The 26,546-nt window shown below is 40.7% G+C and overlaps 2 protein-coding genes across 2 annotated transcripts; one reads left to right on the forward strand and one right to left on the reverse strand.

Moving 5' to 3' along the window:
- The first annotated feature begins 1,966 nt into the window (after positions 1 to 1,966).
- LOC117426469 (transmembrane protein 120B-like) lies at positions 1,967 to 12,948 on the forward strand. Its single transcript, XM_034044057.3, has 12 exons — positions 1,967 to 2,118; positions 3,367 to 3,485; positions 4,308 to 4,427; positions 4,558 to 4,617; positions 4,979 to 5,074; positions 5,657 to 5,746; positions 5,996 to 6,061; positions 6,525 to 6,586; positions 7,543 to 7,635; positions 8,254 to 8,318; positions 8,634 to 8,702; positions 9,157 to 12,948. Exons 1-12 carry the CDS (start codon positions 2,056 to 2,058, stop codon positions 9,274 to 9,276), a joined length of 1,023 nt encoding a protein of 340 aa, XP_033899948.1. The 5' UTR covers positions 1,967 to 2,055; the 3' UTR covers positions 9,277 to 12,948.
- Positions 12,949 to 13,622: 674 nt separating this feature from the next.
- Positions 13,623 to 26,463, reverse strand: LOC131739384 (rho-related GTP-binding protein RhoF-like). The gene is made up of 5 exons (XM_059033015.1): positions 25,969 to 26,463; positions 23,191 to 23,278; positions 18,713 to 18,822; positions 15,851 to 15,985; positions 13,623 to 15,061 (listed from the first exon to the last, which is right to left on the reverse strand). Exons 1-5 carry the CDS (start codon positions 26,104 to 26,106, stop codon positions 14,894 to 14,896), a joined length of 639 nt encoding a protein of 212 aa, XP_058888998.1. The 5' UTR covers positions 26,107 to 26,463; the 3' UTR covers positions 13,623 to 14,893.
- Between the last annotated feature and the right edge of the window lie 83 nt (positions 26,464 to 26,546).

The raw sequence follows: 26,546 nt of genomic DNA on the forward strand, positions 1-26,546 counted from the left end.
CATTAGAATGTAGAAATAGAATTTCTATTTGATTGTAAAAACACTTGTGACTAAGGAAATCCTTGACATAGTAACATACGTACAGTGGGCAGCAGTGTGGAGTAGTGGTTAGGGCTCTGGACTCTTGACCGGAGGGTCGTGGGTTCAATCCCCGGTGAAGGACACTGCTGCTGTACCCTTGAGCAAGGTACTTTACCTAGATTGCTCCAGTAAAAACCCAACTGTATAAATGGGGAATTGTATGTAAAAATAATGTGATATCTTGTAACAATTGTAAGTCGCCCTGGATAAGGACGTCTGCTAAGAAATAAATAATAATAATAATAATAATAATAAGTATGGAACACAGAGTGAAACTATTTCTCAAGTTAGATAATGGACAGGTTGGTGTGTACCTTACACCAAGTCCAAGAAAAAAGTAGCAGAGCATAGTGAAAGCAAGTCACAGTAAGAGATGAGTGTGGAAGGGAAGGAGGGGGTGCATGGAACACTGTCAGATGAACTTTGATGAGGGCTAATCACCATCTAATCCTGGCAGGATTTTGGATCACTGAGTTCCAGTCAGCCAGAGCTCAACAGAATTTGAATCAAGACAAAAACTGCCAAAAAAGGAAAAGAAGAAACGGCCAAGTTATGCATGATGAACTGAACATTAAGGTCTCTCCTAGTAGAGACTGGGTGATGACAGCACACGACCGGTTTACATACATACATACATACATACATGCATGCATTGACTGTTTTCACTGTATGGGGCCCACACATATTATTTTAAAATGGTTTGTCTGTGCAGATTTCGCATCTTTATGCAGATTATCCTTTTTTATTAAAGAAGTGGATTTGAATGACACTGTGTTGTCTGTAAGGTTCCAATGCACCTATGCCAGCATTCAGAACGCATTGCCCTTACTTGTATGGTGACGCTGTTTGCACAGTGTCGTACACGCTGCTGTGTGAATACCCTGCTGCTGTAACTGGCACGTGATCCACGTGACTCCTGGACCTGTGCTGCTAGCCAACTATTGCTTAACCTCCGCTAATTAGATTTGGAGAATGCACTGCAATGGATACCAAAGTGATAGTTAGACAAGGTCATGTTGGCACGGCAGCCAACAGTATTTTAAAAGGGTGTTGTTTTCAAGCCTGGATGAGTGGATTGATGTGGCCTTTCCACAAAAGCCCATTAGCCATTGCTCGTGACCTAATGCCCTGCAAAAGCGCAAGGAATTGATTCAAACAAAGCTATAAGGCATTTTTCAGCAAGTCAGACGCACACTGCCATCAAGTGGAAACATTCAGCAACTGCATGTATTTTTGTTATACACTGTGCGGGTTATTGCAGGTCATTGAAGATTACACAGCAGCACAAACTACCAAAAGCTGTTAGCATGTGTACAAACAGAGGTGTTTTGCCTAAGTGTTGAAAAAACGGCTTCTCTTTGTTTATTTATCTTTAAATATGGGTTTAAATGAGTGATTATTGTTTTCATCGTCCACACGTTTTTTTTTTGTTTGTTTTTTCTTTTGAAGATCTTTTGGTTATTTCCTGGTATCTACGTTTCCGTGGGGTTTTAGAGAACAAGACTTGTTGTTGACAACTTATTGCTGTACCGCTGCAATAAATAAATAAATAAATAAATAAATAAATAAATAAATAAATAAATAAATAATTCACGACGCCCCCTTCGAACTGTCCAACCAATCGTTCTTCCGCAATATATTTCATTAGATTTGTCATGGATTTGTCCGTCATGTAGCAGAGTAGAGATGCAGCGCTTTGATTGGCGTGCATATTAAACGTGAGTGCGTTGGATCTCCGCCGATTGGTCCGGGCATAGGCAGTGTACCGGCTTCAAACTCTACCGATTGGTCTGAGCAGCAGAAAGGGGCGGAGACCACTTGCAGTAGCGTGGTTCGAGGCGATGACGTCAGGTGACGTGGCCGGTGTGGTGTTCTGACGCGCCTGCGCTTTGAGCAGGAGAGAGGGGCGCTGAAGGCAGGGGAGCTGTGGCGTGCGTGAAGAGAGAAGGCAGAGCGACGCGGTAGCTTGTCACAATGTCACTGCAGAGGTTCCAGGCTGAATGGGAAGAAATTGAGCAGGAATTCCAGCAGTTGCAGGTAAATCTGTACTAACAAGCGAATGGACGAACCATTGATCGTACACCTGCAGTGACTGCCAGGTGAAAGTTAAGGAGCTGTCTGTCCATTTCTGGTATTGCATTATTCTTTACGTATATCCCTAAAGACAAGCGTGTGCTCAGCATGCAGTACTGTGCGCCGGGGGTTTGAAGTTTGATGGCAATGTGAATGCCCTTTCTGTGTGCTAATATAGAGTACTAGTTGTAAACCACGGCCTCCTCTCACTTCAGTGTTGTAACTTACAGGGCAGAATGACAGCCCGTTAGGAAAAGGTTTGTTTTCTGCGCAGTTGTGGTTTCCCCCGTAGTTTAACAAACCGCTGCACTTCACAGCCGGGTGCAGTGATGTACACACGACGGTGGTTGAGTCACGTGTGTGATGCTGCCAGGTTTGCATAAATAAACACAGTTGAAGACACAGTTGTTTACTCCAGAGCGGGCTGTGCAGCAAATGCTGCCCCTGCAAACCTTCAGAACACCCGTTTGTGTGCTCGCTTTGCTTCGATGGCTGCTGTGCTCATGCGATATTCGGTCGCTGTGGGTGTTATTGGCGAGACGCATACAAATCGTACCACCCATGCACCCAATCAAGAACTCTTTAGTGGCATTGATCGCACTGTCCAGATCAGTACAAGACCATACTGTCGCAGCTGAAACCAAAACCTAAAAAACACCACAACCTATCTGTGATTGTTTTTTTCGCCCCCTTCCCTGTAAAAGACGGAACACAGGCCTGTATTTTGGTTCCACTTTAAACTTGTTGGACTTCACTGCTGTAGAGACTAGGTAAAGAAATCAAAGTGCAAGTTAAACTGGCACGCACTGCATCCGAACGCATGGTCGTGACGGTGTTGTAAACCCTGCCAGAGCCCGTGCATGCAGACCATGGGAAGCTTCTTTATTCCTCTGTGCTGCAGTTCAACGGCAGCGACTTGGCTCGCTTTCTATTTGATCTTCTGTGATCAGGTAATGCTGATCTGGTTTAAGAGAGGTGATCTGGTTCAGTGCCTTAACTGGCTTGTTCTAGTTGCTGTGAGTGAGTCTTCAGACACTTTCTCACCATGCCCATGCAGATGCTCTGGTCTCAGTAACACATGGTTAGTAAAGTTACCCTCAACAACAAACGCCTCCCCAGTATTGGGTCAGCTGCAAAATGATGCTTTGCTAGTGTTTGTAAAAAAAAGTACCTTTCCAGCCAATGTTCTAACGCAGTGGTTTTCCTTTGCAGGAATCACACAAAGTGTACAGACAGAAACTGGATGAACTCACAAACCTCCAGACCATCTGTAGCAATTCCATTAGCAAACACAAGAAGAACCTGGGAGAGATCAACTACAGTCTAAGGAGGTAGCTGCAGAGATGCCCTTTGGGTGGCTGTTCAGTGTTACCTCTATTGCATACTTGTGATGGCTTTTAATGGTTTAAATTGCCACACAAGTGCCCAAATTATTATTATTTGTTTATTTAGCAGACGCCTTTATCCAAGGCGACTTACAGAGACTAGGGTGTGTGAACTATGCATCAGCTGCAGAGTCAATTACAATTAAGTCTCACCCGAAAGACGGAGCACAAGGAGGTTAAGCGACTTAAGCTCAGGGTCACACAATGAGTCAGTGGTTGAGGTGGGATTTGAACCGGGGACCTCCTGGTTACAAGCCCTTTGCTTTAACCACTGGACCGCACAGCCAGACATAAGTAAGCTGTAAAGCTGACTAGTTATCTGGGATTGACTGTTGTTTTTACTTCAGTTTTTAGTGACCTGTCATAGGCATTCTGTGATCTGTCTACAGGCTTGGTGCAAGACGTTAGAGCATCCTATAATGGTTTTGTTGTTTAAAGTTATTGTATTCTGCACATCTCTGTCTGCATAGAAAGCACTGCTTGTAGGACTCTGTATTAGGTGCTGAGCAACCAGGAGGCGAAGGCTCTGCTCTAGAAATTAAAGCAGAAAAGAGATTTTGAAATTGAATTGCTTCTAGATTTGCTAGACAGATCAGGGAGCAAGTTTAAATTGGCAGTGCCTTGCTTTATCTCTGTTATTGCTGGCATGAAAGTCCCACTGTAATGTTGCCACCTATTGACTTGGAAAAAAAAATAAATATCCATTCAATTCCTTTTATCATGCAGGCAGCTTAGCTATTAGCAGTAATGTTCTTAAATCCTCTGCAGGTGTAAGAAAGAGGCCTGCACTGCTGAAGAAAGGGAGTTGATCCAGAGTGTCCAGACTCAGATGAAAGAAAGGCAAAATGTTTTCTTTGATATGGAGGCCTATTTGCCAAAGAAGAACGGGTAAGATGTGCCGTGAAAGGAAACGAGCAGCGCCTCTGCTTTTAAAAGAGGTTCTGCATATGGATTGCATTTCATTACCACCCTTAGCGTTTTATTGACTTGATTGTGTGATACTTTTTCTTTTCTTCAGATTGTACTTAAATCTAGTGCTCGGGAATGTGAATGTAACTCTACTCAGTAATCAGGCAAAGTAAGTTTTCACATGCGTTTTTTTTTTTCTCTTAATTCTGTTTAGACTGTCGTGAATTCACTTTTGGCTTTACTGTGTGTTAAATGGATTCAGCTGCGCAGTGTAAGATTGCTTACTGTTCAGTGTCGGGGACAGTGGATTCTGATCTTCAATGCAGTGTTCTAGGAAAGCAGTAACTGATATTCCTGATAGTGGGATATTTATGAAGGACACATGCTTGAGTGCATTTATTTTAAGAGTATAGATCTGTATCTAACCACACACATCCACTGATCACAGATTAAATGCATCAGGACATTCATATATATGTGTGTGTGTATATATGTATATATATTTGATTATGCCCATCTTTCTCCAACAGATTTGCCTATAAAGATGAATATGAGAAGTTCAAACTGTACATGACAATAATCCTATTACTCGGAGCTATCACCTGCCGGTTCTTTCTCAATTACAGGTAAGATTGTTTTATTTGTGCTTTCTTGGTGAGTGTGTGTATAAAGCATGATGACAATCAGACAGAAGATTATACTCTTAGCTTGAACAGCTGAGAGGCAGGTACCTGAGCCAATGAGAAAGCCCCATAGCGTTGTGTTAACCTATCAGTGACAGAGGAGGGCTTTAACTTTTTTATTTGTTCAAGTAGCCGGATCCACATTATAAACTCAGACGTAAATGTTTAGTATTAAACGCTTACTTAATGCATTGTTCAGAAACAGACGATTTAATTCAGTTAACGTAGTCTATTATAATCCACATGTGCCGTCTTTGGCAGGCACCAGAGGGCAGTGTTGGCACTGATGTAGTCTAATGTATTTAAAATGTGTTCAATTACATGTTCACAGTGTTAAGTGAAGTATATAACCCATCATTTTAAATACTCAATCACAAATTCTGAGCTGAAACCAAAAATAAACGCTTGTCTTATTCTTCAGTACATTAAGTTATTATTTTCGATACTGTTTTCTGAAAACGTGCTTAGAAACCATTCTTGTATCAGAGGGCTGTTCTAATGTACTTTGCCTTTCTCCTGTACCAGGGTGATAGATGAAATCTTTAATTTCATGCTGGTTTGGTACTACTGCACCCTGACGATAAGGGAAAGTATTCTCATCAGTAATGGGTCAAGGTAAGGGTTTTGAATTTGTATATCATTTATTGTATTTCAGGAGCGAGATCTAAATGCATAAGGCATATTGATTTTATATATGTTATAATTGAGCCTAATTTTTTGATTTCTAATGCTAGATGTTTTGGAAACTGTTGTTTTCAGCTTATCACCAAATCTGCGGTTGTTTAACTTTTAAGGTTGTGAGGGCAAGTTGTGCCTTTGTAAGCATGTTTATCCCAGCTGTTGTTGTGTCCCCATTCTCTTCAGAATAAAAGGATGGTGGGTTTCGCATCACTATGTGTCTACCTTTCTATCTGGGGTCATGTTAACATGGTAAGTTTGATTTATTGGTATTTTTTTTGGAACAGTAGTAATTTTAAAACTAAGCTATTTCAGGGATGGAAATAAGACTCCTATTGCAAAGCAGTTGGATCCGTTCCTGGTTTTACTGTGAGTTTAAGAAGACCCACCTATACACTGGCTAATCAACCTTGTAGTAAAATCTGGAAACTGCTATGCAAAAGGAGACTGATTTGCATCGCTGTACTTTCTGATTCATTTTAAAATGTTAAAGTGTTGTGTTTCTATCGTACTGCAGTATTTGAAATGAGCAGCCTTGATGTTGGAACTGAATAAATCCATGTTTCCATGCAGAGGGCAGTGTTAGGTTTGCTCAGTGTTACTGCTCTTCCTTTAGCTATTGGCTTGATGAAATGCCATTCAAAGTGTCAGTGTAGTCCCTTTCAGTTGTGAGTGCACCCTTTGTTCTAAACAATTCTGTTCTTGTTTTTAAAAGGCCGAATGGATTCATATATAAAATGTTTCGAAACCAGTTCCTGGCGTTTTCTATTTATCAAAGTAAGTTCTGGATTTTGGTTTTCACCCTTTATCCATCTTTTGGTTCTATGGTCTCTTTCCTAACCCATTGTGATTTAAACTGACGCAAAACGTACATGCTGACCAAGTGATGCGTTTTTACCAGCTTCATAATGAGCATGTGTGCTGCGTTCTGTGCTGCTGTCTGTCATTCTTTGTGTCCACTCGCAGTGCATGAACACAGAGCTTTTTATTGTTACAACTCTTAATTTAAATGCAGCATTGTCAGCTTTATATTTCATCTTGATTACCTACATTTCAGGCTTGTTTTTGCTAATGCATGATGATACATTTAATTCCAGTATCTCTGAAAATATTGCATCAGTATATTCCAAATAAGGCTTTGGAATGTCGTTTTTTAAATACGCTAACTTTAACCCATTCAGTATCACATCTGAAATAATTTGATACATTCTAAATCAATATGCTACAATTCTAAAAGTTTTCAATCTTTTAGCAGTGTAAAATCACATGCATATTTAGAACATACATTCCCAGCGTCCTATTTTGAGGACAGTCCAGTTAGACGTGCCCGTAATCACAGCAGTGGAATTTCACGCCAGCTATGAAGCTCAACACAGAGGAAATGGAGCTTTATCATCACTGTGGGAGGAAAACAACAAGAAACTATCATCTTTGGGCTTCAGTTTCTTATTTTAAATTGAGGCATCATAAAAGCATCCGAATGACTGTATTTGCAGAATTAACGGTTGCATTTAGACTTCACTTCTGCGGTTAAAAATGAGACTAAGTTATCATAACAACATAGTTAAAGAGGAAATTAAAATAACAGGTAGATGCCAGTTAAAAATGAGGACAATGGCACTTAATGGGGTAAGGCAACACAGGGTGTATCTGTGAAGTGAAAAGAGGAATTAAGCATGGAGGAAGCCCCTGTGGTTCCTCTTTGATCTGATTGTCTGATGTGTTCCTTGCAGGTTTTGTACAGTTCTTGCAGTATTACTACCAAAGTGGCTGCCTGTACAGGCTACGGGCTTTAGGGGAAAGAAACCACCTGGACCTCACAGTAGGTATGTCATGTAACCATGCATTTGACATGTAAAACACTGCACACTCACGCATCAAGCAGAACTCTGCAAAAGTTTCAAACTGTAGGCAGGGTTCGTAAAAGGGTTTATTTATTGCTACATGTTCTTGAACAAACATTCGCCTGCCAAGTTGGGGTTAAACTCCATTTCTAAGAGTAAAATTAAGTTACAGATTAATTACATACCCAAGTATTGCCCTGAAGAATCACATTCTATTCTTGCACTTTGCCTCATCTGGAAACTCTATACAACCCTTGTCTACCCTTAATCCGAATTGAATCTAAACTTGGTACTGACATTCCTTTGTGCAAGTTCTCAAAGATAGTGGAATCATGGTGACTTATTTGGCTGAGCTTGTACAGGGCATGTCTTGAAAACACCTTTTTGTGAAAAGGAAGTTTTTGAAACATGTTGCACACCCAGCTGGTGAGCTTCTTTAGACCTCTGTGGTTTTCGAGAAGGCTGAGATAGAATTTAGCTAGAACATGATGCTTGTTTTTGGCATTGTGCAGGTCCTGATATTGGCATTGTGCTGTGTAATGAAACAGAACTGTTTTGTGTCTAAAGGTAATGTTAATAGTGTCTAGTTTGTTTTTACAGAGGGGTTTCAGTCCTGGATGTGGAGAGGTCTCACCTTTCTTCTTCCGTTCCTTTTCTTTGGGCATGTAAGTACTGCGTTGGATATCACTTGCTTCTGTTACCCATTGCATTGTATTGCCTTGCCCAGCAGTATTTCAGTACAGTAGAGAACATTTCCAAAGAGTTCTGTAATTTTATTAGTTATCTGTTCCGTTTTGACAGCCATGCTGCAGACAGATTATATTAAACCAATAATTATAATCCTGTAAAGTGTGATCCAATCATTTTGAAATGCATAGCAGTAGTTAGCGTAAAGGTTTTTTTTTTTTTTTTTTTCTATATGTTTAAATGAGTTGCTGTTATGAATTCATGTAATTTTACATTTGTCTTCTGTTTTGAAGTTCTGGCAGCTTTATAATGCGATACAGCTGTTTGGATTGTCCAGACATGAAGAATGCAAAGAGTGGCAAGTGAGTACCCAAGTCATGTGATTAACAGTGTGCTGCAGGGAGTACCAGGGTATTTTATTAATAGTATAGTTGCAGTAAACCCAATCTGAATACTTTGTTGTGTTTCCACACTAACAAACACATCCATCGTTTGTTTAAAACACAGGGATGGAAATAAGACTCCTACTGCATAGCAGTTTCACCCATTCCAGGATCAAACTGCTATGCAGCGGGAGCCTTATTTCCATCCCTGAAACACATTCTGTCTTGAGAAAGAAATGATAAATAATCTACTGAGAACAGAGTGGCTGAGGTATTGTAGAGCGTGCTACAGTAACCTTAGAGAGATGAGGTTTAGCCTGTCTGCACTTCGATAGCCCTTGTAGGTTTGTGATCTTCAGCACGTTAACACACACGTGGTTTTGCATTTTGACGGTGTGCTCGATTGCCTGCCGTGACGTTATTGATTTTGCAGGTGTTCATGCTGGCTCTCGCCTTCCTCATCCTGTTTTTGGGGAACTTCCTCACGACTCTCAAAGTGGTCCACCAGAAGTTTCAGAAAAACCGAGGCGACGTGCAGAAGAAGGAGGAGTGAGTCTTCGAGACTGAAGCTTGTGACACTGAACCACGCAAAGAACTGAAAAGAACGAGACCCACTGCTTTTTATAATACTGTATCAAATGAGAGAAAAACAAACAGCTAATCTTTGACGTGAGTGAGTAAGTAAGCTATCATCAGAGTTCATCAGGAGGACAGTTCAGGTGTAAGTCGTCGTATTATTATTATTATTATTATTATTATTATTATTATGATGTTTTTTTAAATAGCCATCGTATCTCTTTTTCAGACCTTGTTTGTTTTTTAATCAGAGACAGTACGGTTTGCCTCACGGCGTGACACATGAGCAGCTGAAACGTTTAATCTCGTGAGTATGCTAGACAGTGGCTCGTTGCTTCCCTAAGGATTGGCTTCTACTTCAGGAAGACAATGTTCCTGATTCATAAACATTGCACCATAGGAAAAAAAAAAAAAACCATTACAGAACATGCTTGGCACATTGTCATTTGTACAAAACTATACAGCTATGCAGGACACACTGCTATTTTGTGATTTGAGTTTAGCTGCTCTGGATACTGCACTATGATCACTTTACTCACACATTTATCAGCACTCTATGTATATCTATTAGCCATAAGAGTCTACTTGTAAAACTGAAAAGTTCTGTAATGTTTTTTTTTTTTTTTTCTTCTGTAGCTTGGTAATTGGCAGAAGCAGATCTAAAACAAAATCTAGTATTGCAATACTATCTTGAGCAAGCCAGAAGCCTGCAATGATTTGCTCTGTTTTGAGTTCTGTGAAGTGGAAGCGTACAGTTGTGTCGGTGACACTGCTGAAAGCCATGTTAGCTGATGCATATCTCAAACGGTTTGCAATATCACTTTATAATCCACACAGGATTGGACATCTGTCTTAGATGGCAGATTACATTCATTTAAGTGTTCTGTATTGCATTTTTTTTTATTTAAATGTCTCTGATTGTTCCGGTAAGTAAGCAATTTGCCATCTGTACCTGATTTTGTTTCCATTATAAACTGTGGTGCAGCTTAACAATCACGTAGTTCAAAATGCTAGCAAGAGAAACTCTTTCTTTAAAGCTGCACTCTGATCATTTTGACACTGGCATTGCACAAACTATGCTTGCTCCAACCGTGCCTCGTCATTTCTCTAATGAAGATATTGGTCCAGTTTGTTTCTAAACGTATTCAGTGTGTTGCCGATGTCCCCAGTAATTCCAGATTCCGGTGTTCCGGCAGTCTGTTTATAATGAGCAGCAGTTAAGGAGGAAATTGGCTTTGGTTATAAGCATCGGTGTGGTTTCTCCCCATGTTTTAATAAACCAGTAATACCCAACACACTGGGAGTTAGCAGCAATACACCGGCTCTGAAGGCACTCTGCAATCGCTGATCACTTCCAATATTGAGCAGGGTTGGGATCATTTCCAATTCCCTTTTAATCAATTCCAACACATCATTGATCCAAATTGAAATTAGCAGTGTTCTGTTAAAATGAGCTTCTCACACAGTGGCAACAAATTACTTCAGTTGAAGCCACTGTTGGTCAGTTAAACTTGCTTCCAATGAAAGCCGCTGAACACTCGCAACAATGATTACATCTCGCTATCAGTTCCAATTCCTTTGAAGGAATTGATTTTAAAAGGACATTGGAAATGGAATTGACAAGCAGGAATTAACCCCACCCCTGTGGGTTATTGTGATTGTAGGCAGTGAAGAAATGGAAGATGCATTTTAGTGTATTCTTCCACTGTGGGAAATCAGTTCAGGATAATACTTCCATTTGTAAGTTTGCCAGCCGTTTTACTTCCAATGTCTTTATTTTTGTATCCAGTTCTAGTTAATAATTGTATGTTAAGTATTCCATATAGGTTTGGAAGACAATTGAGTGAATAATGAAAACAGTCATTTAGCAGAAGCTGCTAGAAGTGTCCCCAGCCTGAAAACCTATTTAGGTGGTGCCAGATATTGTATCGGATCCATGCATTTATTGGCAAAACGTATATAAATAATAATCCTTACAAACTGCCTTGTTTGTGAAGAAAGTGCTTACCTGGAACTTCAGTCTCTGCAGACATGTGTCTGCTGTATCTAATATTTGAATTTGATCCAAACACAGGATTAAGACAGTAAAGTGAGTTAACAATAATATCCATTTGATTCGATCGCAACCACTAAACAGTAGCTGCTATAGTTACAAGTACAGTGTTCGTTTTGCGAGACTGAACATTTTCTTTGAGCCGATTATTAATAATTGATCAGGGTGATGTAATCTTTGTATATATTTACACCCACAATGTGACTAAGCCATAAATGATTGCTGTCCGTCGCTCGTAACGCTTTGTCAAGTACCGAGCCTGGGATTCGAAGAGTTTTACACAAGTGCAATCGGACGTGCAGTAACTATTTATTGTGTTGTTTTATACAGGCTGAGAAGTTCAGGACTTACTAAAGTTTAATTGGCCTGGTTTGTATGCTGCCTTAACTTTTAATAACCCATGTACCTAAGCTGTGACATAGTGTGTTGGGGTTTTCATGTTTATTTCTGGTCATACTTGTATATTTTTTTATGTTTTGTAACTTGACAAAATAATGAAAGTTTAGAATATAAGGTGATATAACGATTCATGTGCTCCATATTGTACAAATGTGTGTGAAATATCTGATGACCTTTGCTTTGCTCTGCTCCACACATTTACCACTGAAGATCAGTTGTAGACGCAGTCCAGTCTTTGTGTTTGTTTTCCATGTAAAAAAAAAAAATAAATTAAAAAAGAATCATTTCATTGGCTTGTAAGTAAACAACGGGCCCTTTTGAAAAAGGATCTTGCCCAACAAGTTCATGTGAGAAGTTGGCCGCCACAACGCACAGCAAAGTAACTTTTTTGGTTTTGTTGTAAATCTGAAGCGTGTTTGCTTTGGTAAATGTTGTGCTCTTGAGAATTGTTAAAGCGATTCAGAACCTCTGATTGGACGGATGGATGTGGAACTGTTCTGAATGTGCCAAGGACTGCTTCTGGGAGCCTGCCCAAAGCTTCTATAGATCAGCTCCAATTGTCTCCAAACAAGCCGTAGAAAAATGGGGTCTGTTCCAATTCCTTTTTAAAATCAATTCCAATCCTCATTCTCTTTTAATCAGTTCCAAGAAATCATTGATCAAAATTGCAATTAGCAGCGTTCTGTTAAAGTGAGCTTCTCACAGTGGCAACAAATTACTTCCAGTACATTGAAGTCCCTGTTAGTCAGTGAAATTGGCTTTAAATGAAAGCAGATGACCAATCGCAGCACTTTGGTCTGGAATTGGAATTGGGAAATGGATTTTTCGAATGGAATTGGAATTTAAAAACAGGAATGGAGCCCAGCCCTGCTTGGTGGCGATTTTAAATGGCGTGCTTGGGGTCTCACTGTCATTGGCCTCCAGGACAGTCCTCAACAAATTCAACATCTTCTCTGGCTGTTAAAACCCACAGGACAGAATGACTTTATTATAAATATCAACAATGCACAATGCTCTGTTGCTTTAAACTGCTGAAATGCCCTGCTGAATGGTTGTGTGAATGTGGACAGTGTGAAAACGGACTGGTTTTAATTTTGTTTTCAGTGAAATCTACAGTTCTGTGACTCTCAAGATGGACTGTACAGTGCTGTAAAATAAACCTCTGATTGTTAAATAAAAGAATAATGTTTTCACCAAGTCTTTCTAATGTATCGGTTGCAAACAAAGTTGAAGGTGTGAATGTTCAGTTGGTCTGAATCAGCCCCAGGTTTGACTTTTGCTTTGAAACAATGTTATACATGATGTGAAAACTGTGCTTGTTGATTTTGACCTGCCAACCCAATGGTAACAAAGTACTGTTCCACACTTACAGAGTTAAAGTGAAATGAGAAAAGCCCTATCGTCTTCAATGTCTGCAAATGTATGTCATGTGACGTGGCCTACAAGAGGTTGAGATTTTTTTTTTTTGTTTGTTTTGACCCGCAGATTTTCCCAGGAACTACAACAGTGTTTCTACAGCCTAGTGTGATGCAGTACAATGATTAGTCTTCCCATACCCCTTTAGAGTCTAATCTCATAAGCAAAGTGAGGTTGGGGCTGATGACAGTGTTGTTGGTTGCTCAGTAGGGGGCGCTGTTCCCTCATCTGCTCCACAGCCCGAGCTGTGCTCCAGTATAAGGAACACTGTGCTGTAGGAGGGGCTGTTTTCTGAATGAGGCCAGAAAGAAAGGCTCTTTCTAATCTTGTGAATATTACAGATCCCATTGACATCTTTAGAAGGAGTGCAGGGGTCCTACATGGCAGTTCAATTCTGGCCTTGGTAAAACTTGATTGATAGTGGATAATTAATGGTGTAGTGGAGGTTAAGTTGAAACAGTTATAACTTCCTTTTATTAAAAAAAAAAGTCCTTGGAATACAAGATGAAATAATGTTGTACACGGATATGAAATATACACACATCGTTTGGTATTTCTAGACAGTCATTTATATTCACCATATTCTGCTCAACAAAGTATTGAGCAGTTTTGCAAACTTCATTTCTGTCCCATGTTCTGTTCATATTGATTACAGTGAAAATAAGACATTGGACCCTGCTGCATAGGTTTAAAAACAATTGCTTTCAAATGCCAGAACTGAACTAATTAGGATTGTGTGCCTAGCTAATTAAGCAAGTGCTGTTGTAGCACAGTTCACACTGGAAAAGGACACTCTTGATGACAGTGTTGCTTAACAGATTTTCATACAGTGTGCTGTTTGTCATGTCGTTGAAGTTCATACTTGGAGCTCAGCAGCATAAAGACTTGTGGTGGTGCTTCTTTTTTTATTTCAATTTAAAACATTTCTGTACTTGTGATCTATTGGAAGTATCTTAAAATCTTCACAAAAAATAAATCAAAACATTGTAATACTTTACCTTAACTCTGTGATAATTACAAGTCATTTTGTACTGGTTTTTACCTGACCTTAACATAATTAATATGATCGAGGGGGAAAAAATACATTTTATTTCCTGTGAAGTATTGACCATGTAAAGCAGACACATTTTAAAAATATAATAATGTTATTAATAATAATACATTCCTTCCAACACTGGAGCCAAGGTTACCAGATAATACTAAAAATAAAAAAAGGTTTATATTGAACACTGAAATGCTCCAGATAAGGTGGTCCTCAAACAGTCGTGGAGTTGGCTGAGAATGTAGGTAGAGCAGCCTTGACTGAGCCCAGCAGAAATCCAAACACCAGGCTTGAGAGAGCCATGTCTCCACTCAATGACAACACAGCGAAACTGTGCTAGAGTGTTGTTACAAAGAGTAGAACCGTTTCATGAATACGAAAACTGGATGTCATCCATAAAACCATCTTTAAATAAATAAATGGGCACTTTTAAATGAATCTTTTTTTTTAAATGTCTTACACTGCTGTAGAATAGGCTGCATGAACTTTTCAGAAATGCAGTGCTATAAGCAGCTCGGTCGGATGTTTCAATATTATTAAGTTTTAAGTTAAACACGTGATCATTGCTCCAGGTGCATTGCAAGAAAGTATGCTATAGCAGAGTTTTTTTTAAAAAGAAATCTCCTTTTCTTCATGCTGTTGCCCCACAGTGGAGAATGCTGCTCCCGCTCCAGGCGCGGTGTTTCACAGCACCACGCAGTGCCTGTGTTTCCTTTTCCGGTGCTTCGCTTTCTTCATGGCGCTCAGAGCTGTTTTTGTGGCTTCTTTAAAAATGTCCTCAATGTTTTCCCTGAATTTGGCGGAACACTCCAAGTACATCTCGGCGTTAATCTGCTGTGCAGTCTCTTCACCCTGTCACCAGACAGAGAAGACACTTAGGAGACTGACAGCTCACTGGACTTGGAACAAATACTGCACAGTGGTACCGATACCCTCACAGTGGATCAGCTGTGTGAAAGCATTGATTCTCATACCACTGTGGCAGCCTTTGTGCTTTCATTGTCCCAAATACAGTATCATTGCATTGGCAGAGAGAATCATTTGTCTTTTAAAGTTACTTTTAAGGATACTCCTAAACGTTTCCCATGATGTTTTTGCAGTTTTCCAATGCTATTCCCATGGTTATACTATGCATTTACCATAGTTTGCTATTAAAATGCTTTACCATACCTCCCTGTTCTGTACAATGCTTACCTATGCCCATGCTTTCACTTTGCTAAATTACACTTTGCTGTGCATTTACTATGGGACTTGATAAAGTCTGTTTTAAAGCTGAAAACTGGTTACAGACACACTTAATACAATCATGTAATTTAATTGTTAAAAAAAAACCAATACAATGCTTCCTCAATATTTCAGTAGCCTGGTTCATGTTGAGAGTTAATTGTACAAGTCCTATATTTTCCTGTATAATGGCCCTTTGCGAACTAGAGGGAGCATTGTATTTACAGGGATATGAAAATAAGACTCTTATTGCATAGCAGTTTCACCTATTCCAGGTTTTACTATGAGCTTGATTAGCCACAGTGTATAGGTGTGTCTCATTAAACTCCTAGTTAAACCAGGAATGGATCAGGCTGCTATGGAATGGGAGTGCTCTTTTCATTCCTGATGTATATGCAGTAGGAGTGCACACTGTACCTGCAGATAGGTAATTGGCTCCTGATCAGAAGCTTTGAGTTTCCGTGTGCGCTCCTTGTCTTTCCGCTGGTCTGTCTTGCAGCCGATGAGGATGATGGGGACTCCGACACAGAAGTGGTTTACCTCTGGAAACCACTGAAAAACAAACAGTCTCCATGTGTGTTACAAAGAAATGGGGACTTGTACGTGCAACTGATTGTATTTACTGCTCCTTTAGAAAAGTTGACCACGGTATTTGTGCATGGTATGTTTTTATTTGTAGTGTGTTTCTTCATGGTTATACTCTGCATTTACCAGTTTACCCTGGTTTGGTTCAAGATACCTTGCTGGTCTTTACAATGCTTACCTATGCTTTCACTGTGCTTTATTCCACTTTGCTGTGCTTTTACCATGGGAAACATTAATGAGGGCTGCACTGTGTTTTTACGTCTTGTTAAATCCCTTCATGGTTCCTCTTTCTTACTGCTTCATAAGAAAGAAAGAAAGAAAGAAAGAAGACACCTTTGCTGTCTTGCATTTCCCAAATGTAGTTTGAGCTGCATGGATACAAGCTTCCTCCCACCACACAACATCACTCCAGCTGCTCTATCAAATCTCTTTGTAGGCGAAAATTGATATTTTTCCAGCATAAAGCTCAAAGCAAACAGGAAGTTATTTTGCTTGTTCTGGGTGTTTTAGTTTGCTGAGGTCCCGATGTTTTTGTGTTCCTCTTATTTATTTTTTTCACAGGTTGTATTGCTCTTCCGTTATCTGTTTTCACCAGCCTTGACCTTTATCCTCCAATGTTACGTATCTCTGTGTGTCTGTTCAGACTGAATTCTTCACAGTGTTTATCCTTCAGTAATAACTAGCACCTCCTCTCCAGTGGTGCACTGTGTCAGGGAAAGAGGCCATGCTGTGAGAACACTGACACGATCTCTGTGGTCGCGGTGTGTAGGGGAGGAACAGAAGGGTTATGAAAGAGAGGCTAATATTCTCCAGATTATTTTGGGTAGTTTTCAGTTTCAAACGTCCCTTTTTTATTTTGCTGATGAGGGCATCGCTGGTGCTTAGTGAATGTAAAATGCCTGTTAAGGTTACAGTATTACAAAAATGTATTGTTTATGATGAAAATGAGATAACAGCTCATGTGAGAGAGATCGCACTCCGCATATGCATGTAAGAGCTGTTGTATATATGTGTGCAACAGGCATGGCTGTGCATGAGCAGCACAACACGCTGCAGACTGGTACTTTTTGCCCTGCCTGCATTCCATCCTAATGGTTGAAGTCTACTGACAGGCTGTGGAGTTTCTCAGATTTGCAGGAGTCTGGACAGGTTTTTACGTTCGGTCGAAAGCTGGGCTGCTCAATGTCAGTTTGCTTTTTCAGCAGCACAGGAGGCCACGTCAACAAAACCAAACCAGCAGAGCCTGCTGTCTGTCTGTCTGTCTGTCTGTCTGTCTCTCTGCACCCCAGCATGTGCTCGCATGCTGCGTTTATTGTGTCGTTTTACATGATTACAATAACACACAGAACACGCCAAAGGGTAAAACAAAGGCAGCTGAAGAATACACATGTAAATAGTTAACCACAAACTGTAGTCCAGCACTGTTGCCTAGGGTTACCATGTGGCTCCAGATTAACCGGACGCTGTGAGACAGAACGGGATTTCAGACTTGCCCCTAAATTGAAATAAATGAATGTGTAAATGAACCATCCTTAGCTACAATTAATAATGGTGCTTAAATACCTGCATGCGCGTCAAATAATTCTATTATACTAAGAATGAATTGCAGCCAGTCGCTATTTTTTTCTGTTTGTTAAAATTCAATCGCCCGTATTATTCTGCAAATACAATCGCATCGTCATCTCGTTGCTCTATCGATAGATTAGCTATTCGTTCATTAAGATCTGATCAGAAGCAGCTGATCAGTGTGAATTGTTTGCTGCTCACAAGCAATTCCACCACAGCAGGATTAATCAAAGGTGGAGCTCATTTATACGTGAATTACTTTCAGTTTAGGGGGAATTTTGAAATCCCGGTCTGTCTCAAAGCGTCCAGTTAATTTGGAGCCATGTGGTAACCCTACTGTTGTCATCGACTCCAAAGAAGCATCAGTCAACACAAACTCTTATTTGTTTTCATGACAACAACAGCAGCTGTGTACAGCAACACCTTTCATGCAGAGAGGCAGGTGACTGAGAGACCAGACGTTATATGAAATACAAAGCCACAGTCCTGGTTAAAAACACACACCGCAGAACCACATGTATCTAAGCTGCTCAGGGGACATGGAATACGCTTGTATAACTGGTATTCGGGTTGAAGGGATTTAATACTGGTTTGGGTAACAGGGCAGTTTGGATAGTTGAGGTTCTACCAGGGGCTCTAACGGGTATGTAGTAAATTGACAGTGTCTGTATAGCTTTGAAAGAGCTGGTTGTAATGGTGGGAGATCTGAATTGAGAATGCAGTGCACACCTGGGAAAGTATATACTATAGAGTATCAATGCAACCTGTCAAACAAAACAGAAGGAATCGGAGAAGCTGAACTTATTTGTTATGACCCTCAGTGGTTAATATTAATTAAAGCAAACAGTCAGCATTTGGGTGTAACACTAAGGTGAGAGGACGTTGGTACTGTACTGGCAAAGCCCTCCTGGCAACAGTCTGCTCGTTAACACATCTTAAAGGTCAAGCTAATTATCTGAAGTGCTGAATTTTGTCTCTGATCTTTAGATTGAAAATTCCTGTTCCCCAATTTTAAAGGTCTAAAGTCCCATGTGCTTTTTTTTTTTTTAATTAGCAGTAATAGACGAATGACCACATTTGTTTAGCGCCTTGAAGAAATATCAAAAGAAGATTTTGAAAGCAGCTTACCTTGATTAAGACGTTATCAAAGCTGGTGGGGTTGGTGACATCATAGCAGACAATGACGAGGTTGGCGTTCTGGTAGGAGAGTGGGCGGAGCCTGTCGTAGTCCTCTTGACCTGTAGAGCACACAAGAGTTTACCATAGGTGTTCACTGAAGAGCAACACCCTATGAACGACCCCCATAGCAAAGTGTAATAAAGCATAGTGAAAGCATAGCCAGGTATGGTAAAACAAATTCATAACATGGCAAACCAGTAAATACCTAGTATAACCATGGGAAAACTGCAAAAACACCGTGGTATACTTTTATAAGAGCAAGCAATAAATATCAATACCTTCATGTTAACAACTGGGGGTTGATATTAGACGACATGTATTTGGACACACTTTTTCTCTAATGAATGGGCCACCAAGCTGATAATTGCCCCTCAAGAGTATTTAGAAATCTGTACTGAGAGTGGCGAGACCCATGCCAGTCATTATGAATCGCAGCAAACAAGCGTTGTAATCATTAGCGATCTCAGCAAACATTTCTGTTAAAGTCCTTTTATTTGACACAAAGCTAAATCTACAACAACAAAAAAGAGTGCATAGTTCTGCAACAAGCAGAGCCCGTTAGGAAAGGCATGCCTATCTATCACTGATGCAGGAAATGATACTTTAAAATGTGCATTGCATTGACAAAGTGACGCAACAGAAAAAGAACCGGTTACACAAAAACTGTAAAGTGAAATGTTCCCTTTTTCTGGGCAATCTTTCCATCATGGTTACATACATACATACATACATACATACAACCTAGCCTCATGATCCATTAGCACTCAGGAGAAGAAAAACAAACCCCCTGACCAGGTTCGTAGGGGAAGTAAAACCTCTGGGACTCCGTGGCTAGACGGACCGCCCTTCCTCCAGGTGGCTAGCTACAGCTCTTATTGTGGTCACAGAGAGGGTTACACAGTATTGTTCATGACAGCATCCAGTCTATTCCTGAAGGATCCGAGAGTCTCTGCTTCAACAACTCTGTCTGGCAGCCTGTTTCAGTAACTTCCTTGTCATCTTGTCATTCCAGTTTGACAGACTTTAACGCCATCACATACAGTAGTTGATTAATTAATTCTACAATTAAATATACAAACCGCCAGTGAATCAAAACAAACCACAGTAAGCAAATCTATAGTAGCAGAACTCTGAAGAGTCGAATAGTTCACTGGTTCAAGATGCTTTAACCAGTTATAATGAACAGGAATGAAAGATTATAAAATAAAAGGCCATTATCAGCTGTTTTGTCTGTTTCTGAGCAACACCTGTTGCTATGGGTTAAGGTTAAAGTTGTGTTTGAAGCTAGGGTTAGGGAGATAACATGAAACAATACAAAATGAATTGCAATATCTCATAACAGTTCCGGAACTAGTTACTATTGCCACGCATAAAGCGCTTACCAGAAAAGGTAGGATGCTATCAGATTAAATATCTCAAAGCCAGACCTGCTTCTTAGAATGAAATGATGAACGCAGTGCACGATCACCACATCCTGTGTATCACGTGATTGACTGATCTTAGCAAAAGGGGAACAGTGACAGAAAACCAATTCAAATGAATTCATCCTTAAAAAGGATCAGATGGTTAAGGTAAAGTGACTTTCCAAACGTCACAATCGGGTCCCATCAGAGGATGGCAATAACGATCCATTTCATAGTACGATACCAGCGCTGTTCTTTCTGTCTGTCTGTAAAAGGGTGTTCGAAACATAAAGGACGTCCTTTTCAGAAGCTGAGACACCTGCTCATCCCACATCCTGCCAAACGCCTTTCATTGGTATCTCTGTCGCTCTTGCTGCAGCCCTGTGGCGTGCACGCAGTCTAGAAGCTCTTTCAATTCACCCAAATCGTTTGCTACAGATACTTAATGCTGACAGATACTGAATGCTGACTGCAGTGTGCATTGTGAGCGCTTACTCGGCTTTCAAAATAATTTGGATGGTTTTAATTCTTTCACTTGCGATACATCTGATGGCCTGCTGACGCCAGATTGAGGTTTCGCTATCTCCCCTCTCTCTCAAGTCTTTGTGTCAATGTTAACTCAGGGTTAGTCAAGGGCTCAGAGACATGACTTGAAAAAACCAAACACAAGGTTTCAAGTAAGCGGTCTGCAGGTCAGTGTTTAAGAAAGAAGAAATGAGGGTGCAGCGTAAAATACAAATCTCCTCCTTTGTTGACCAAACACCAAACAGGACCTGGAGGGGGAGGCAGCAAGCGTCCCAGACATTTCCACCTCTCAACACCACAGCCAGATTGGACAAGCATTGGAACTCAATACCAAATATACAATTAGGTGCGCTTACACTGTGTAACTTGCAATTACCAGCAAATCTATAATTAACTGCTGTTTTGCCAGAAACCATAGCATCAATAGAAACTATTACTGGCTCAAAACACACAAACTGTAGCATGCTCTTTGTGATCATGTGACTGTCTTTCTTTCTTTCTTTCTTTCTTTCTTTCTTTCTTTCTTTCTTGGATGTTCAGGAGGCAGAAAGACTTTAGAAACATATTCCATGGGTCTTTATGACTTCTATAACTACAAAGTCCGGTCAAGGTAGGGCTGGTCCTAATAGAGGCAGCTCTGTTTAAACGGGAGGGGGCTGACAGTGAGTGAGCTACTGTATTTTCATTCTTCATTACTATTGATATTGGACATTGTTAAGCATGTTGAAATCATCTGCCTTCTTTGTACAGTAATGTCACTGGTGGGGTGGGGGAGTTCAGAGGTCACTTCTTATCTGAGCGATTGCTTGGTCTGACTCAGAGGCACATTCCTGATGTTATCATCCATTTTCATTAAAATAAGTTTAAAAAGCAATGCTGTGGCAGCTGGAATTTGCCTGACAATTTGCTTTATGACTAAGGAGCCTTCTGTACCAAGAGATCAGTGATTAGTGTTTGTTTTTTTAACAAACAGGCATTCCCATAGCAACCTAATCTGGACTGGGGTTTCATTCGAGGGCGTTTTGCACTTGCTGGCTTTGGCACATATTGAACCCCTTTCACAATCGTGGAGGTTTCGTTCTCAACATCATTGGGAAGATTCAGAACATTTCTGATTGGAGTCACACCCACTGTAGGAATTCTCTGCAGTAGTTTCAGTGTGCACTACATAGAGCCCCGCTCTGGTGTGCCATTCCAGCAAGCATGTCTTGTTAGTTATGAAACGCAGTATGATATCAAGCAGCTAACGCCTCTTCTGCTTTCCTCTAACCCCTGTGCTTTACTTTACATTGTGTCTGTAATACCACTAACATTCTTGCATGTCTGAAAGCGTAATAAACATGTATATCTTTCAGCTTTATTAAGAGTTATGATTTAGGAACCAATCTGATGGTGCATTATTGCTGATAAAAAGACCTCGCGCTTGTCTTTTTTATAACTGGGAAATTGGAGAGATACAGTAGGCTGCTTTGTGTTTTATCAGATGCACTTCAAAATACAGAAGCATTAACTACACTGTAGATACCACAACATTTCCATGTACGATGTACCTACATGTAGTTTGCATGCTGGTGTGTGCATGAGGACAAAGTGACAACCATGTAATGGAAATACAATAGATACACCAACAACATGTACTTAACAGAGCCGCTTTCCTGAGTTAAAATAATGAATCATGAAAGCACCATGTACCAGCTGTAGACTGTAGCTGAGTGCAGTGAATGCATGCTGACAGTTATCTGGTTTATCTCTGTGCACTGTTATCAGTCTCTAGCTCTATTGTCCCTCATGGCTTGCTTGTTGACAGCTGACACTGGATGAAAAGCCCAGAAAATAATGAACGCAGATTATATAGAACCTATTTTAGCTTTTAGTCTTGGATTAATTTACCCAAGGTATCATATTATTTATTTCTTAGCAGACGCCCTTATCCAGGGCGACTTACAATTGTTACAAGCTATCAAATTATTTTTACATACAATTACATTATTTTTTCATACAATTACCCATTTATACAGTTGGGTTTTTACTGGAACAATCTAGGTAAAGTACCTTGCTCAAGGGTACAGCAGCAGTGTCCCCTACCTGGGATTGAACCCACAACCCTCCGGTCAAGAATCCAGAGCCCTAACCACTACTCCACACTTAGTGCTATGTCTTATAACCCAGCTGTATGTGCTCTGGGTGTTAACAAAGTGACAGAGTGTTTGGTTAATGTTCAGAGTACAGTAACATATCCATGCTATTTATTTTACTTCTCCTTCCTGTGTACAGCCTAAACTACTTCCTTCTTTCTCACAAATAAATATAAATACAATAAAGAGACAATGCAGAGCGTTTTTCTAGAATACCACACACCATAAGCCCAGTTTATCAGCCCTTTCACAAGCCGACCCCAGAGGAGTCAACTTACTTCACCTCATGCTGTGAACCCTGACTAAGTGGTGCTCCTGGAATGTGGAAAATGTATTTAAAAGCAAACACTGCGGATGCTCCTACCTGCTGTGTCGTAAAGGTTCAAGTTGATTTCCTTGTTCCCGACTTTGATACTGGAAACATACTTCTCAAACACGGAGGGAGCGTATTTCTGTTGAAAGAAAGGTCAAATAATTGTTGTAACTCTTTTGGAAAAGAGATCTCTGGAGGTTAAATAAAAAAAAATGAAATGAAATGCTGTTCAAAGAGGCATACACTGGGCTGGTAAGAAAGTTAGAATTTTGGGTAAAACACACCTGTGATTAATGAATAGTTTAAAGTGTGCATATCCTTGTATACCCACGGTTTAGATTATTAAAATAAAAAAATACATGTGGTGCGGTTCATAGACTTGATTCAAGCAGCTGTGACGCTAAACTGCCTCTGAGGACTAAGGCTGGCAATCAAGCATCTTTCAGAGTATGGGAGTCTCTTTAGTGCATCTATCTCTGATTTCATGATTCAAATGATGTCATTATTCAGATCTGTTAAATAGATACCAGTGTCTTTTTAGGGCTAGAAATGGGAAATAGAACAGAATACAATTGTTTGGCGGTTGCCTAAATGCAAAGGGACTTTTTAAACGTTATTCAGCTGAGGAACCACATGGAAACCTCACACAGCCTCCAGCTCTGACCAGCTTAAAGCAGATGCTGGTCATGAGGTTATAGTTAGAATTGTGTAAGAGGAGGTGCTTCAATACATTCCAGGGCTTGCAACGGGTTCATATACAAAGGAATGGAAGATTCTGAAAGGTGGTCGCGTTTTTGAACATTTCTAAATGACACGGGTATCCCTTCAAGTATATGTTCGTTCAGCATGGTAACTACGTGAGCCAGTTAGAATGACATTCTTTGATGCCTGTGGAATCAATAGCCTTTCCTGGGGACTTCTCTTTGTACAGGGCAGTAAGGAGCATGTGTATGTTTGTGTGTGTGTGAGCACGGATGTTCTGAACACTGTGCAATGTTCATTCACCTGAAATGAGTTCAGGCAGTCCGTAGGTATAAGAGAAAACAATGCACATGAGTACGGAGTAAGCAGGTCTAACTGCCTGTGTTGACAGTTATGCTACAAATGCAAAACATGTGGTGATAATCATTATATTTGCCCCTGTGTTGCACAATCCACTTTGCCATCGGGCTTTCGTGACTGCTATCAAATGATTGTCAGATCATTTCAAGTTTGGCTGTTGGGTTGGGCTTTCTGAAGTATTAGAGAAAGGTATGCATTTTGAATTCCTCACTGAAGACTCAGGTGTGCAGCCATGCAGTTCAGCTGAGCGACGTTGAGATTGAAAACCCACAGTTTGTGTTGGCAGCTTTCATATAAAGGGTTAGCAGGGTTCATTTGCAGTGCTGCTTTAAAGTTCTCTGTACTTTTTTTATTATGCATTTGTACAAAGCACCGTGTACTTCCCTGTCATCGACAATGCTTTTATTAAATGTTACTACACTACTACACATAAGTGGGGGTGCAGGCAAAGCATTTCTGTAGTGAAAGGAAGTGGCTGTGTCTGGTTTAAATTTAGTTCAGTAAACAGTCAGTTATGAGTAGCATTAGATATACCCAGCGCTAGATGTTGACTCTTGGAGTTAGCTCTTGTGCTGCCTGGTTTGCTTGTATCACCTATAATCAACCTCCCTAATAATAGAGTGTTTCTTTAGAATAGCACAGTGATCTCAAAGCGTGGTGTCTATCTACACATCGTTCATTTCTTTAAACATGGGATAACAGCACAAACCACAGAGGCAGCAGGAAAGCAACTCTACCTCCAGCAGCTCTAATGGCTCTGTTGGCTGATTGACTCGTCCTCTTTTTATTGACCTGAAGCCATAAAAACTAAAGAAGATGCAACAGATGTCTCACCGTATAAAACCTTAAAGGTGTGCTCATATGAAAAATGATATGTCTGGTCATGTTCAGCATTCACAGCAAGCAGGAAACCTACCTGCCATTTTAAATCTACAAATTAAAACCAAAACAAAGAACAGAAATATATATGTTTTAAAAACTTTTTGGACCGTAAAAGGTACGGCAGCTACGAGGTATAGAAGACAGTGAAATAAAGTGGTTTTTACTCCAGTGTGTGCAACTAGACTAATACAACTTATCTGTTTTATTGTGGGGCGTTTCCCTGTCACAAAGACGAAAGTCAGAGACCTGCTCAGTCTGTGTGTGTGTGAGAGAGAGAGAGAGAGAGAGAGAGAGAAGCACTGCTGGTGTGGCCGTAGCTATAGGGCACAGTCCATCGGTCAGAGCTCTGCCCAGTGGAAGATGCTTATCTAAGCAAAACCACTGGCTCTCACTGGGAAAGCACAAGGGCCGAGGGAAGGTTTACTTTAGTGCTATCCCCAGGGGCATGGATAAATGGGGACCTGGATAAAAAACATAATGCATTTTAAGGAAGGGAGCTTTGAGAATGCGCAGGCTGACAGGGCTAGTGATTTCCCATGGTGTGCCAGGACAGCTCTAGCCCCTCGATGCAGGATAGTGAGTGCTGGTTACAGAGAAGCACCTGCTACCCCTGTAGACCTCAAGGGGTGAGGGGCGGGAGGGGTGTGGGTCCAGACCTCCACAAGGGATCAGAAAAATTATGAAAAAATGTCAAATATCAAAGGCCGCCTCACACCCAGAACTAAGAGACACACATTTTACATCAGTTTTAAAGCAGCTGCATTAACTCTGGGTTGAGCAGGGCTTGACTTGAATACACTGTACCTACAAAAAAATAATATCCCAAAAACCTAAAGACCTGAGTTTGTCACTGATGTGACCAGGGCGTGCATCTCAGCCTCTTACCTCTGGGAAATCCCCTTTAGCGTAGACCATGAGCAGGGAGGTCTTGCCACAGCCTCCATCCCCGACGATCACTATCTTCAGCTCCTCTGGCGCCTTTGCTGTGCCGTTGTGGGTCACCGCTCCGTTCTCCTCTGTCATGATGCTATTCAGTCAGTCCAGTACAAGCAGGTGAAAACAAAACTGCTGTGAAGGAATCTCTGCCAGTGTCCATGAAGTCCAAGAGGCAGCACATTTGTCACTTTCACATACAGTAAAGTTTAGGAGCCGTGCCCTTTCTAGTTTGTAATTTAAATTGTACTAAGAAGCCTCCAGGTGTGCGTGTCATATTCTTTCATGCCTTTTTTGTTTAAATGTTTCAATTCTTTCTTCTTCAGTGTACTCCGGAAGGTGCAGCACAGTGCTGGTGTGGTTACCCTAACCGGCACTCACAGGAACCTGTTGCAATGCTCTGAGAGCTGACGCCTCACACTGTCAGACAGAGCTGTGCAGAGAGAGGGGGAGAGAGGAGGGAGGGACAGCTAACCCATGCTGCACTGCAGGAAGGCACTTCTGCATTTGCATATCGCTCGCTTTAACTC

The sequence above is a fragment of the Acipenser ruthenus genome, chromosome 11 (genome assembly GCF_902713425.1).
Source record: "Acipenser ruthenus chromosome 11, fAciRut3.2 maternal haplotype, whole genome shotgun sequence".
Classification (NCBI taxonomy): Eukaryota; Metazoa; Chordata; class Actinopteri; order Acipenseriformes; family Acipenseridae; genus Acipenser; species Acipenser ruthenus.

Bases quoted from the DNA above. Each gene is read 5' to 3' on its own strand.
- LOC117426469 (XM_034044057.3), top strand. From the start codon at position 2,056: ATGTCACTGCAGAGGTTCCAGGCTGAATGGGAAGAAATTGAGCAGGAA. The intron at 3,486-4,307 runs GTAGCTGCAGAG...AATCCTCTGCAG, and splicing joins ATCAACTACAGTCTAAGGAG to GTGTAAGAAAGAGGCCTGCA. The intron at 8,319-8,633 runs GTAAGTACTGCG...TCTGTTTTGAAG, and splicing joins CGTTCCTTTTCTTTGGGCAT to TTCTGGCAGCTTTATAATGC.
- LOC131739384 (XM_059033015.1), bottom strand. From the start codon at position 26,106: ATGACAGAGGAGAACGGAGCGGTGACCCACAACGGCACAGCAAAGGCG. The intron at 15,986-18,712 runs GTAAGCTGCTTT...TTTGTTTTTCAG, and splicing joins TTGATAACGTCTTAATCAAG to TGGTTTCCAGAGGTAAACCA. The intron at 15,062-15,850 runs GTACAGTGTGCA...GTCTGGTGACAG, and splicing joins AGCCAATTACCTATCTGCAG to GGTGAAGAGACTGCACAGCA.